General features: G+C 47.2%; 1 protein-coding gene across 1 annotated transcript in view; it reads left to right on the top strand.

Moving 5' to 3' along the window:
• The first annotated feature begins 5,521 nt into the window (after positions 1-5,521).
• The window catches only part of LOC102013346 (carcinoembryonic antigen-related cell adhesion molecule 1-like), a 9,330-nt gene continuing 1,164 nt past the window's right edge, over positions 5,522-13,687 (top strand). Inside the window, exons 1-4 of the mRNA XM_005412433.2 lie at positions 5,522-5,988; positions 6,868-7,227; positions 10,728-11,006; positions 11,544-11,798. Coding sequence (XP_005412490.1) covers positions 5,925-5,988; positions 6,868-7,227; positions 10,728-11,006; positions 11,544-11,798 — 958 coding nt within the window. The 5' untranslated portion in view covers positions 5,522-5,924. The remainder of the gene's footprint in view (positions 5,989-6,867; positions 7,228-10,727; positions 11,007-11,543; positions 11,799-13,687) is intronic.

The following is a 13,687-nucleotide window of genomic DNA, read 5'->3' as shown; positions in this document are numbered from 1 at the left end:
AAGCATGTACTTCAGAAAGGAAGGATTTGTATGGTACAGTAAGATTTTGTCCTAGAATAAACTGACTTGCATTGTACCAAAATAGACCAAGAAAGATAAGGGCAAAATCAAAAGGTCATAGGAAGTCACAGAAGGTTTGCAAAAGGTAAAATTTATAAAAAGAAATTTTATACATGTGATTAAGTAGGTCATAATGAAAACACTCTGTTCCACCATGCCCAGCATTGCCTAATTATTTTTCTGACAACCAAACTTTGATGCACGGATACAACAGCGAAATTTAATCCTCTATGTTTAAAGTGATAGTTCCAATATTTTCTTAAGAACCTAATCTATTCTTAGGAAAATTTACAAGACCTGTCCTAAAGAACCAATGTTTTGTCATTTGTCCAGGTAATTTCTCACTTTTTTTTTTTTGCTGTGCCCATTATGCATTTGTTTGTTTTCATACATTTTTCTTTTCCTCTTTCTTTTTTTCTGGGGGTCAGACCCAGGGGAAGTCAGCCTCTGAACTGCATCTTCATGCCAATGCTTTTTAGTTTTTGTTTTGAGACAGGGCCTCACTAGATTGTCCAGGCTGGTCTTGATTTGCAATATTTCTGCCTCCTCCTCTAGAGCAGCTGTAGTTACTGCTATGTATCATCACGCTCTGCAGAATTTCATGAGGAATCCCGCTATTTGGAACCTACTCTGTATCTACTTGCTGTGACTACAGAAGAATTTTGTTACTGAGGGGTTGGGGATTTAGCTCAGCGGCACAGCGCCTGCCTGGCAAGCGCGAGGTTGTGAGTTCCATTCCTGGTACCAGAAAACCACCCCCCCAAAAAAAGAATTTTGTTATTGAATATGTATGGGTAATTGGTCTATTCATTATCATTTTTAATGCTCTTTCTTAAACTTATAAAGAGGTAAAGCTATTTCTTGATTTCTGTTAATGCTGTTTTGTTAAGCTGTGTAGACCTGTTAAAGACAATGCCACTCTGATAACTAAATGGATCTACCATTAATCACCTAGAGAGTACATCTATAAATAGGGCACATCTCAATCATCCTGATATAATAATATCAATCATACTGGTTGTCTTAAACAACTACAAAAATAAAGCAACTGAATTTTTAATTAACTGCTATAATCACCTAAATTGTAACCATACTTGTTCTAAGTCCTTTGTTATCCACACATTTGATATTTCTCCAGAGCGTTTGCCATCAGATTCATAAAAAGGATTCTAAAAAGTACTACTAACAAATTGGTCCCTTCATTGATTATCTTGGTCAAAGTCCGTATAACAGATAAAATCAGGTATCTCTGCTCAAAACAACTATGTATGTTAAATTTGTTTTCTTTGTTTTGTTTTGTGTTTTCCTTGTAGAGATTTGTAATGCTGTCTCTTGAAATTCTGTAGAACCTCACTCCCAGAAAAGACTTCTAATCCAGTGTTTTCAGATACTGACCACCCCCTACAAAAACGGAGGTTAAACAAGCCCATACAGTCCAGGTAAACTTAGCATGAAAGCTGCTCCTTCTAAGCCCCTTGCTTGAATGTAACTAAAACAGTTTTCATTCTGACACTCAATTGTCAATCAATTCCCTTCCAACATGGCATAAAATGAGACCAGCAATCAGAACAGTTCCACAGCTAGAAGGTACAGAAAAAATGTAACTTCAAGATTATTAGTCAGTGAAGACTTCGCGAAGACTCACAAAGATAAAAAGAAAGGGAAAAAAGAGAAAAGATAGGGAAAGTAAGAAATTATCAAAAATCAACATGAAATCAGTTGTGTCAGCCCCATTAAAAAAATAGCTAAGGAGATTGTGGGGGAAAAGGGAGATAAGGTTCTAACATCTGAGTTCCTGACAAGTACTACAAAACAACTCTTTCATAAGAACAAATTCACCTGGAGTTAATTTTTGTCTGTTCCATAAATGTTATCATTGGAGATCTTGAGATGTTTACAGGTGAGAACAAGTTCACAGGCAGAGCTGTACAGCTGCTCTATGAAATTAAAAATTAACTTGCTTTCTGTTAATGGCACCAAGCATGATGCCATTGATAGGGGAACAGGACGGCAGTACACTGTGTTTGAAGATCCAGGTGGCTGAGTGTGTCACGATGAGACGCCTGTGCCCTCACAAAATAATATGTATGCAGTGCATTTCTTCTTGGTAATTCTCACGGGTTACCAACAACCCCACAGCTATCAATAAACTTAGTGTCTACCTTGTTTCTACATGGTTGGTTAAAACCTCTACCTCTACTTAAGGATATATTTTATTCATTTTTCTTGCTTTTATAGCAGGGCTTGTTATAACTTATTCCTCTTTTTATAATTTATTGTGAAACACAGTTAAAATGTATGTACATTTTAATGTACCCCTTGAAAGACATTGCAAAAGATGGACCTGATAAGATGGTGAAGACAGTCAGACACATGGGGCTGGGGATTTAGCTCAGTGGCACAGTGCCTGCCTGGCAAGCACGAGGTCGGGAGTTCGATTCCTGGTAAAGGAAAAAAAACCAAACACCCCTCCACACAAAAAAAGACATTCAGACACATAAGAGATGGAGGGTATCATTGTTGGGGGGGGGTGGGAAATGAAGCTTTTAGAACCATATCTTAAAACGTCCCTTGATCCCAAGACTCTGGCCAAGTCAAAGGGACATTATTGTAAACCAGCCAAGATCAGACTGTCCTGATCAATGTTTTCGACAACACACTGGGAATGGGGAAACCTAATGTTATCTGTAAAACTTGTCCTCCTGCCGGTGTGCTAAATCTCTTCCTTGAAATGCTGGTCCTACGGGGGAACAAAATAAGCTCATGACGTCACATTTGTACGCTGATCTATAAACCCGCTGCCTATCGTAATTCATGATGAACAGAACGCTATAGAAAGGGAGAGTGCTGTAATCCAGCTGAAGCTGGACCCTCTAAGGTATTCCTGGCAAATGCTTTTCAGCCTCTCATCACGGTACCTCCTGGATCACGCTATTGTTAGGTATTCACGCTGTGTGAATGTCAGGGCTGCTGGGTAGAGTCCATGAGCCCCGGCTTTGGCAGAGCAGTGCTGCTGCAAAGTAAACACTATCCTAGGATTTGCCGAAGTGTCTTGTTGTGCTGCACCCCTTGAGCACCCTCCAAAGAGTGCTGTCAGAGCTGTACGCCCTTTTCTTGGACCATCTTTATTATTCTTTAATTTATTATTATTATTATTATTATTATTGGTCTTTTTATGTATGCAATGCTGGGCATCGAACCCAGGGCCTTGTGCATGCAAGGCAAGAGCTCTACCACTGAGCCACATCCCCAGCGCTCCATCTTTGTTATTAAGTATCAATTAACTCAATCCTCCTTGTTCGTAGGTGTTAGCCTTTAAAAATAACTTTATATCTCCCGAGCCATATTTGGAAATTTTCTTCATTCTCTCAACAAGTTACGCCCTTGTCTTCACAGAGCTGTTGCTTAGACTCAGCAGTTTGGCTCCCTGTTGCGACCCGCACTGTCCCAGATGCTTCCCCGGCAGCCCATGAGTTTATGTAAGTCTCATGGCCAGACCCCGCTGCAGAAGATCTGCTTCTCTTCTAATGGGTGGAATTCCAAGATCAGAGGCAAAGCACATAGATGTGTCATCTAACGAAAGGAAGAAATTAACAGTGGAGGACAGAGGACCCACCTATAACAGAAACCACCATTTATTATAAGTACTATAAGTTCATTTATTATGATCATAGGTCCTCCTCCTTGAATTCTTAAATAAATATCAATTGAAAGACTTTTAGTTTTCTCACTCACAGACTGAATGTGTGGACAAGTGCTGTGAAACACACACACACACACACACACACACACACACACACACACCAGGGCCCTGGAAGATCTTGGACAGCACCAGGCAGGTATTAGGATTAAACACAGAAAATGACTTGGCTGATGTTCTGGGACGGTCAGCTCAGAGACCACTGTGGGTAATGAGACAGGCCTTGAATGGAGTTTTCGGAGCTGGTAGGGCGCTGCAGAGCTGCTGAGGTCGAGAGCAGATATATCATGCCCAGGGAAGAAGGAGCATTCTGCCCAACAAGGGCACATCTCCTTACAGAAAATGCACAGGCAGAGGATCCTTAGGCCAGGCTGAGAGAGCTACCCAACCCCAACCTAAACCAGGTGTAGAAACAAATCTTTATCCAAGTTGGTATGATTGATGTTGACAATGAATGACATCCAGGAGGAACTCGTAGTTCCAAATTCAAAAGGCTGGGTCCACAAAAATACAAAAACATCCTCATATTTCCTATTTACATGAAAGTCCCACAAAACAACTACTGTCACATAAACTGTCGAATTCAGTGATTCGCTGGGGCCCACACTAAGGGGATATGCTGACACACAGGGTGGCTGATAGTGGTCCCAGGATCCGCCTCTGCTCAGCTGTTTCTTCCTCCTGAGGGCTGACTGCTGATAAGGATTCAGAGCTTCAGAGCTGCTCACACAGTTGAGCAGGAGGGCGGGAATTTGCCTCAGCCAGCCACTCACCCTGCTGGGGACAGAGGTCTGCTGAAAGGCACTCTGAAGACCTGGTGAATGTCAGGAGAGGTGGCCAGTCAGAGCTGCCCAGTGTTACGGAAGCAAAGTGCTGATATAGGACCTGGGGCTGCAGACATGAAGCTAGGCTCTGGATGGGAGCTCAGGAACAGAACTGAGGAAGCTCAGCCAGGGAAGCATGTGTGTCTTGGTTACTTTTCTCTCACCGCTGAGACAAAATACCCAACACCCAAAATGAAGGAAGGAAAGGTTTATTTAGCTTACAGTTTGTGGAGGTTTCAACAGAGATCAGGCTGGCTCCAAGGCAGAGTGGCACATGGCACAGGGCAACTGTTCATGGCAGTGGAAGACAGCAAAAGCAGCAAGAGCACAAGGGAGGAGCGGCAGAGAGAGCAAACCTCTTTCCCTCTCTTATATTGTAAGCAGGCTACCCCCACCTGAACCAGGTGTAGAAACAAATCTTTATCCAAATTGGTATGATTGATGTTGACAATGACGTTGTGTCCCTGGGAATCCCCGTCCTGGTAACCCTCATGTGAAAGGCGGCAGGGTGACCATTAAGAGTCAACAAGGCAGAACACAGAAACTGCTCACGGAGGACATGCGCAGGACTGACCAACAGCTTGGCCAGCACACACCGACAGAAAAGAAATCCCTAAAACTTTCTACAAAAGACAACACAGCTTATGGCCATCTGATCTCCCACCACCACAACATACATGTCACCTCCCGCTGCACACTCAGGATCTGCAGACCCTTCTGAGACAGCTGTTTCTGGCTCCCTGCCCCTGGAGGATCTGAGGTAAGGTTGCTGACAGTAGATCTCGAGGACAGGTCTCCCTCACCAGTCCTCACTCAACTGAGCCCTTTCTGGCCTCTGCAGCCACCTCTGTCTCTCCCTTGCTAGAAGTGAATCCCATCTACCCAGAATATTTCAAACACAGGGAAGACTGAGCTCCAAACTGATTTCTGTGTCACAAAGGAAACACATCCCTGTATTTGAGGTCCCTAGATGCTCCATGCGGTGTTGACAACCCCAAGGTTAAGACACAGCCCAGGCGTGTAGTGGGCGACCCTACCACCCTGTCAAGGACAAGGACCCCTTCTCCCTTGTTTCTAAAAGTGTGGTCTGGATCTTGAAAGATCACACAGGAGAAGGGGAAAAGGGATGGGAGGCAGCACTGAGAAGGGAGGAGACAGAAGTGCCCTGGACAGAGGCCACCCCCAGACCATATGACCCTGGGAAATGCTCCTGCCTTGGGAGGAGCTCGGCTCAGAGGGAGGAACAACAGCAGACCCAACACACCTGAGAAGCCTTGCTTTGGAGCTTTTCCGGGGGCAAAACGCTTCTTATAGGAGAGACAGAGCAAGCAACAGAGACAATGAAGCCATCCTCTGGCCTCTCCAGCAGAAGGTGCATTCCCTGGCAGGGGCTCCTGCTCACAGGTAAGAGGTGATGATTTCCCAGTAGTGGATAGGAGGATATGAGCACAGAGACTGGCTGGGGAGGATAAGACCCTGAGAGTAGGCACAGGGCTTCTGCTTGGACCCTGAAGGTAGAGGACACAAAAGAGGAACAGATGTGTCTGCAACAGAAAAACTCTCAGTGAACTGGAATTGATAAACGGGAGAAAAAGCTCATGTACTCTGTTATAGGTCAGTCCTTAGAGGGCACTGTATTGTGAAAATTGATATGAACAGCTCTGTCCATGAGACACTCCTTACAGAAATGCAACGGAAGCATTAACACGGTTCTTAATCAGCAAGCTCAGAATCTGGCTCTGCAAAAAACCCTGCACATACAGGGCCCACGGGTATCTACATCTATTCCAGCCACTGGCCTCCAACAGAGATCAGGCTGGTCCCCGTCCTCACAGAGCTTTTGCCCTAGTGATCAGGAGGACAGATGAACAGGGACATCCAGAAGGGGAGGGAGGTATTGACAAGAGCCATGAAGTGAACAGAGCAGAGGAAGGTGAGAAGGTGAAGCCGCATGGTCTCTACAGGATGCAGTCAGGGAAGTTATCTCCCCGGGATGTCCTGGGTGTGAGCCGAGACCTGAGGGCAGTGAGGGACGAGCTGCACTGACATCTGGGAAAGAGTCTTCCAGACAGGAAATGACAAGTCCAAGGGCTTGAAAGAACCCACTAGAGAACACATATTGACATGCACATATACACAAATGCTACCGACACACAAAAGCACACACACGAGAGAGCACCCACGGCTGAGGGAGGACGACACCTGTTCAGGACACAGGACCCCATCTTAATATCCAAATAGGAAGATCTCAGTGTTGATGGACTTCTTTCTCCTCCCTCCTAGCCTCACTTTTAACCTTCTGGAGCCCACCCACCGCTGCCCACCTCACTGTTGAAACTGTGCCCTTCGTTACTGCTGAAGGCGGTAATGTTCTTCTACTTGTCTACAATCTGCCCGAGAATCTTCGACTCTATCGCTGGTACAAAGGGGCGAGCGTAGCCAACAGCCATAGAATTGCCGCATATGTGATATCCACTCAAGCGCTTAAACCAGGCTCTGCATACAGTGGTCGAGAAACAATATACCCAAACGGATCCCTGCTCTTCCAGAACGTCACCCAGGAAGACACTGGATTCTACACGTTACTAACTGTAAACACATTTCGTCAGGTACAGCAAGCCTCTGGACAGGTCCAAGTATACCGTGAGTGACTTTCTGTGGCCTCTGGGTGAAGGGGTGGGGTTAATTCTACTTCACACACACAGGATTATCGGGCCTACACCATGCCTCCCTCCCTTCTGCATTATGTCCGCATATTAGAGATTGAGCACTGAGTGCAGGGCTCACACCGTGGAGATAAACTTTAGTGGATCAGAATCCTTCCCCCAATCCACACTGCAGAGAGGACAGTCTGTTGAGGGACTAGCTCAGTCTCACCCCAGAACCTCCCCCATCAACCTGGCCTTGGTAGACAACTTCACATCCTGAATAGAGGTCCTCTGGGATTCTGAAGAAGAGTTCAGCTCCAAGAATTTTTGGCCCCAGACCTTTATCCCAGGCTCCCAACTCCAGGTGACCCTGGGGGACTTGTGACCTGAACGGACTTTGATTTCCTCATCAGGGCCGATGGGGAGCAGCAGTTGTCATGCTGTGCAGACTTCAGAGCTCCCGGAACTGGTCACCTGCAGAGCTCAGCCCTAAGAGCCACATCCGGGTGAGGCCAGACCTAGTCTTCCACCTGACACTTGTTGCCTAGGACATCAAGCTTCTACCTTGATGGACTGAGGAGACTGCGTAGGGAGGAACAGCAACAGAGGAGAGGAGAGTTTTCTAGCAGTGCCTTGTCCAAGTAGGATCAGGCCTAGTATTCCTTGTGGGGACAAACTATCACAGATGCTGGATTTGGGGGCAGATCCTCTTTATCAAGCTTTAGGTCATATGATTGTGAATATTTTAAGGTGATGCAGAAATAACGTGTAGCCAGATACTACATACACGTTGTACAATTTTACTAAAAATAACTGAATCACAAGGGAGCACAATTACTGAATCAGTGACACACACAACGGATTGCATATCAGGGGCCCAAGACATCTGTTTACAGATATAACCCATCACTACCTTATCAGACATACATGGAATCCAAAACCAGTCATCCATCAGCTTTTTTCCCCCTAAGCATTAACAGCTTGGAGCAAACATTGGAGGATGTTTGGTCTGAGAAATGACAGACAGATATAATCATATTTTATTCTGGGACTAAATCACCTACATCGACTCCAGTTCAGTGGAAGAACTTCCAGGTATCCCTCACCAGGTGGCTAACCCACACCCATCCTCACTACCCCGAAATCACATACTTTGTGGGATGTTGGTTGTCAAGAACTAAAATGTAAAGCAGGGGACTTAGCTTTGTCCCTGCCCACTAGACTGCAACTGGTGCAGGAGCCAGTGTGCAACTAATTGCCAATTACTGTGTGATGAAGGAGAGAATGAATGAATGAATGAACGAACAAATGAATGAGTGCGCGAGTAACCTAGAAGTTCTTCAGAGGCTGTGAACTCCATGCAGAGTCCTAGGAGGATCTGACCGCACCTAATCCTCGTCCCTTCTGGGTGCTGAGACCTTGTTCCATCAGTCTGACCACGTACTCCTAAGGTCACCCACGAGTCACATCACATGATGACCCTGGGGCTGCGATGCTGGGGTGGGGGTTCAGGGTCATGATCTAGTTCATTTCTGAGGCAACCATGGGGCTCTTGGTCTCTGGAATCTTTGAAGTCGCTGAAACACCACTGCTCACTGCCATGGATGTTTCTGGTTATACCCGCTCCTTCCGTGTCCCTCGTCTTCCTTCCCCTCATTCCGTGTGGGCCCACAGCTTCGCTGCACAGCTTGCTGCACCTTTACCTTCTTGGACTGAAGCCTGAGCAACCTGCTCCCTTCCACCAATGCCTGGGGGCAGACCCATGCCCCAGGGAATGCTAAAGGGCAAAGAAATCAGTTAAAGCAGCTGCCCCCTGCCAGGTTCCATCAGGAGCCAATGTCCCCCACTGTGAACAGGTCTCCACTGTGTCCCCATCAAAGTTCTTTTTTTCTTTGATGCCAACTCGCAGAATAGGCCATGAGACAGGGCCCACGGCCTCCTCTGCCAACTCTGCACACTGACTCAGCCAGGGATCAGAGGCAACCGAACAGAGTTGCAAGCCACAAGGCCTGGTCTCATTCCACTGGTTTCACTTCTGAGTCATCCAGGTCCCCACGTGGGGCTCACATCCCTTTGGTGACTCGCAGACCTTCCCCGAGGGAGCTCACCTGGCAGGTGTGTCTGATGGGCTGGCTGCCTGTGCCACATGCACCTGTGCCCTCGTGATGACACTGTCATCACGGGGTGGGTCCTCACACACAGTGAGATGTGTCAGTGTCTGTCTGGGAGAATTTAACAAAACTCTAGTTGTGTTTCCTGGAGTGTCAAAAGAAGGAAGAAATAATTTCACACGTCCGTGCTAGGTTCTCTGCACTTTGCCTCACTCTCTATACAACTGGGGACACAGATTTTTTCTGAACGGAGTAACACGAGAAAATATTTCTGTGAACTTGGTATTGTCCCTTGTTTTATACAACAGAGACAACTCAGTCTTCCCCCGCTGACCGGCTCTGCCATCAGGACTCAGAGGTCTCTTTCTATTCAGTGAGTCACTGGTTCAAAACCAACATGAGCACTGGCCTTTGATCATAATGTGATCTGCAGAGCCAAAGACCTTATTGTGGTGTCCTGACAAGTATTCCTTTCAGAAATGAGTGGTAGATTCTGTGCCTCAATAACAGCTTTTACATATGGAAGAAATGTAATCTCAAATTTCTATCCCAGGCCTGTCAGGCACACATGGACCGTGGTAGAGGGCCGGAGCTGCAGCATGTTCATGCTCCTCCCCTTCCACCAGTCATTTGTCCAACTGTATTTTAGGAAAGACTGACGTGGTCTTCACCCGCCCTTTGCTGTGGGAGAAGGGATGTTAAAAACCAAGGACAGAGATATGAATTTTCTACAAGATGATTCTTTCCTAGATCGTTCCTAGGATTCATGCTGTTGAAATGTCACTGGCTCATGTCACTCACTATCAAATATGGCAGCAGAATTGCTCCAGCTTGAGGCCCCAAATTGACCACTGAGCTAAATGTTGGGCCTGCTCCTGGTCCCCTTGTGTGCTATTTCTGCTCACATATCTGGCCCTCAAGGCAGGCTAAGAGGTCTCGTGGTTTAACACCAATGGGATGTTCCATCATGACCCATCTCTAGGACAGCCTTGTCGAGCAAAGCCTCAGAGAAAACACACCTCGGCTGAGCAAGCCCTCTGAGAGTACACACCACATGACCCAAGGCAAACCAGGCAGCTGAGAAGTGAGGACCAGGAGAGGCACAAAGAGAGTCTGACTCCTACTCCTGGGTATATCTGTGGTCAAACACTTCAGCTTAAGCTACATGTGAGAAAACCTATGCTTCTTCCAGACACAGCCCATGGGGCCCTACCTCCTCTGAGCACTCAGATCCTTGTGCCTCTGCCTGGGAGATGCTTCTCTGTCTGGTTCTTTAAGGACTCGGGTTGTCTGGGAGGTGAAAGAGACCAATTCTGATGGGGAGATATCTTTGGTGGGATCACAGGTATCTCACAGCACAATCTTCTCTCTGTTGTCTACACAGGGATGTTACCCAAACCCTTCATCACAAGCAACAACTCCAAACCTGTAGAAGGTAAGGACGCAGTATCACTAACGTGTAAACCAGACACTCAGAACACAACTTACCTGTGGTGGAGAAATGGCCAGAGCCTCCCAGACAGTGACAGACTGAAGCTGTCGAAGAACAACAAAACGCTCACTTTAAGCCGTGTGAGAAGGAATGACACAGGACTCTATGAATGTGAGACCCGGAACCCGCTGAGTGCCAACCGCAGTGACCCAGTGACGCTGAATGTCCTCTGTGAGTACTTTCTGTTCCTCCCTGGGCCCTGTTACCAGCTCCACACACAGGGCTGGAGACCAGGATAGCCAGTCCCTCACAGGTGGAGTACAGACCTTCACCCCCTGGAAAACAGACTGGCCATGATGTCCGGTGCCAGGCACATCCACGCAGGCCCAGCCTTGAGCCAGGAAGAGAAGAGCAGGCACTACTGCCGTCTGGACAAACTCAGCATTGACCACCTGTGATAGGGAAAGCAGCTGAATGTCCAAGATTCAGTGAGTGCTGGGGGTTATGTTGGAGAGAGAGAGAGAGAGAGAGAGAGAGAGAGAGAGAGAGAGTGTGGGTGTGTGTGTGTGTGTGTGCGTGCGCACGCGCGCACGTGCATGCACTGTGTATACTAGACAAGTGCTCTACCACTGAGCTACACCATTAGCCTCACTGATGCTTTTAAAACAAAATTGTGACAAGGCTCAGGGGATTACTCAGCCTTCTGCAAGCCATGAGCTGCCCTTTAACTCTGATGATACCCATGTTTCTTTATTCTGTTTACTGCAGACGGCCCGGATGCCCCTGTCATATGGCCCATGGACTCCCATTTCCGCTCAGGGATAAGCCTCCGCCTCTCCTGCCACACAGCCTCTAAACCACCTGCAAAGTTTACCTGGCTTTTCAATGGGAGGATCTTGAAGTCTACGCAGGAGTTTGTCATCCCCCAAATCACCAAAAGCAATAGCGGGTACTATACCTGCCTCGTCCATAATTCTGCCACACACCTCAGTAGGACCACACTCAAGAATATCATCGTCTTTGGTAAGTGAATGCTGAAGCATTGGGCCTGAACTCTGGGGCGGAGTCTCTGGTTTTCTAGAGAGAGCATGGAAAATTCGATTCCCAGCCTGTGTCCATAGACACACAGAAATTCCAGCCCTCTCCTGAGCCTCCTGTTCCAACCTTAATACTGTATCTTTGTTTTCCAGCTCTGATTTTTCATGGCTGAGAAACTTCAAGCCTAGAATATGGGTAGGGTTGAGGGGGTTCCTCAGACCAGGAAAGCACCAGAGATTGGGAAGAGATTCACAGAGTAAAAAGAGAGGGAAGATTGTCAAAATCAAGTAGTTTCTGTCACTCACCCCTCCATTCCTGCCCCCTATTTCAAGTTACCCCCTCCATGAGCTACGAGGAACACACAAGAATTTGAAACACACTCACATTCTTTTCCCCTAAAAAAGAGAAGGAAACTCTTTGCCCCCACAGAGGGGAAGAGTAACTCAGAGCTCTGCTCCAATTCCTGCTCCAGGCTCAGGAGACAAAGGGCTCTGCTCTAGTTCTATGTGTGATGGGGAAGCAGGTGCCTGGGAAGACAGCCTTGAATGTGCCCTGAAGGCCAGGGATTCTGTCCAGTGGACACCTGAGGCTCCCCAGGCCCAGGTGCAGGGAAATGCAAAACATGAGCTTGGGGGCAGACGCCTCTGAGCTGTGTCCTGGCTCTGAAGTCCCAGCTGGGAGGCTCAGGACACAACCACAGGTGATGCACCATGGAGCTTCACCGTGGAGTCCTTGTGTGGGGGTAATAGGCAGTGCTGCAAGACCATCTGGGAGGAGGTAAGAGGAGCAGCCCTTTATGAGCGCTCAGACCAACTCTCTTTAGAGATTCCGTTCACTGCGACATTCCCTCCAGGATCAGGAAATACATTTCCTTCCCTTTTTTCAAATTTATTATTAAGAATTTATTTATTTTTTAGTACAGGTTTCCGGTAGGACATAATTACATTTCCTCCTTAACTGAGAAATCTTTTAGCTCTGAACCTCACTAAGTAGTAAGATCGTGATGACTGGGTAGAGCCGTAACGGTGCTCTAACCATTACTCTTTACAAGTACATGCTTTCCCTGCTTCACATAAATCTGCCTGGCCATGCTGGGCGCAGTAGCACATGCCTGTAATCCCAGCACTTGGGAGGCTGAGGCAGGGGGATCATTGCGAGTTTGAGGCCAGCCTGGGCTAGGTAAGTGAGTTCAAGGCCAGCCTAACTGCATAGCGAGACCCTGTCTCAAAAAGACAAAAAAATTTTAAAAATATGCTTGGCCCTAGCATGGATGGAGCTAATAAATCCTCCTTTCCTACCATACAAGAAAGTAGATGCCAGAAAAGGGGGCCTACTCTGTTATAAAGGGTCCTCCAAAAGGCTTGTGTTAGAAGCTGAGTCCCCAGTGACCCGAGGTGGGGCCCTTCGGATGAAGAGCAGGTGCAGAGGGCTCTGCACTCACTAGCGGAGCAGTGCAGCACTCGCGGGAGTGGGCCGGCTACTGCAGGCCTGGGTTCCTGCTGAACACAGGCGTTTGGCCCCTCCGCCCTCTGTTCACACTCATTCTCTCCCCGTGATGCCTTTTGCTGTTATGGTGCAGCAAGGAGGCCCTCACCGGCACACTCCTTCTTAGTCCTGGACATGCCAGGCTTCAGAACTGTAAGAAATAAACCTCTGCGCTTATAAATTATCCAGTCAGGTCTTCCCTGTAACAGGACAGAATGAACTAGGAAAGAAAAGACCCAAGAGTCCGTGGGGGAAATATTCCATCCGACGATGAGGTCCTGGACATGTGGGCTAAGAAAAGCTTTCACAGATGGAGCCTAGGAGATGTCCAGGCAACTGGTTTAGGGGAGTGGAAAAAAGGAAGGAAGGGAAAAGCAAAAGGGGCAAAA

The sequence above is a fragment of the Chinchilla lanigera genome, unplaced genomic scaffold (genome assembly GCF_000276665.1).
Source record: "Chinchilla lanigera isolate Chin_1 unplaced genomic scaffold, ChiLan1.0 scaffold00154, whole genome shotgun sequence".
NCBI lineage: Eukaryota > Metazoa > Chordata > Mammalia > Rodentia > Chinchillidae > Chinchilla > Chinchilla lanigera.
The sequence above is the reverse complement of the archived record's forward strand: the minus strand, read 5'-3'. Positions and strand labels throughout refer to the sequence as shown.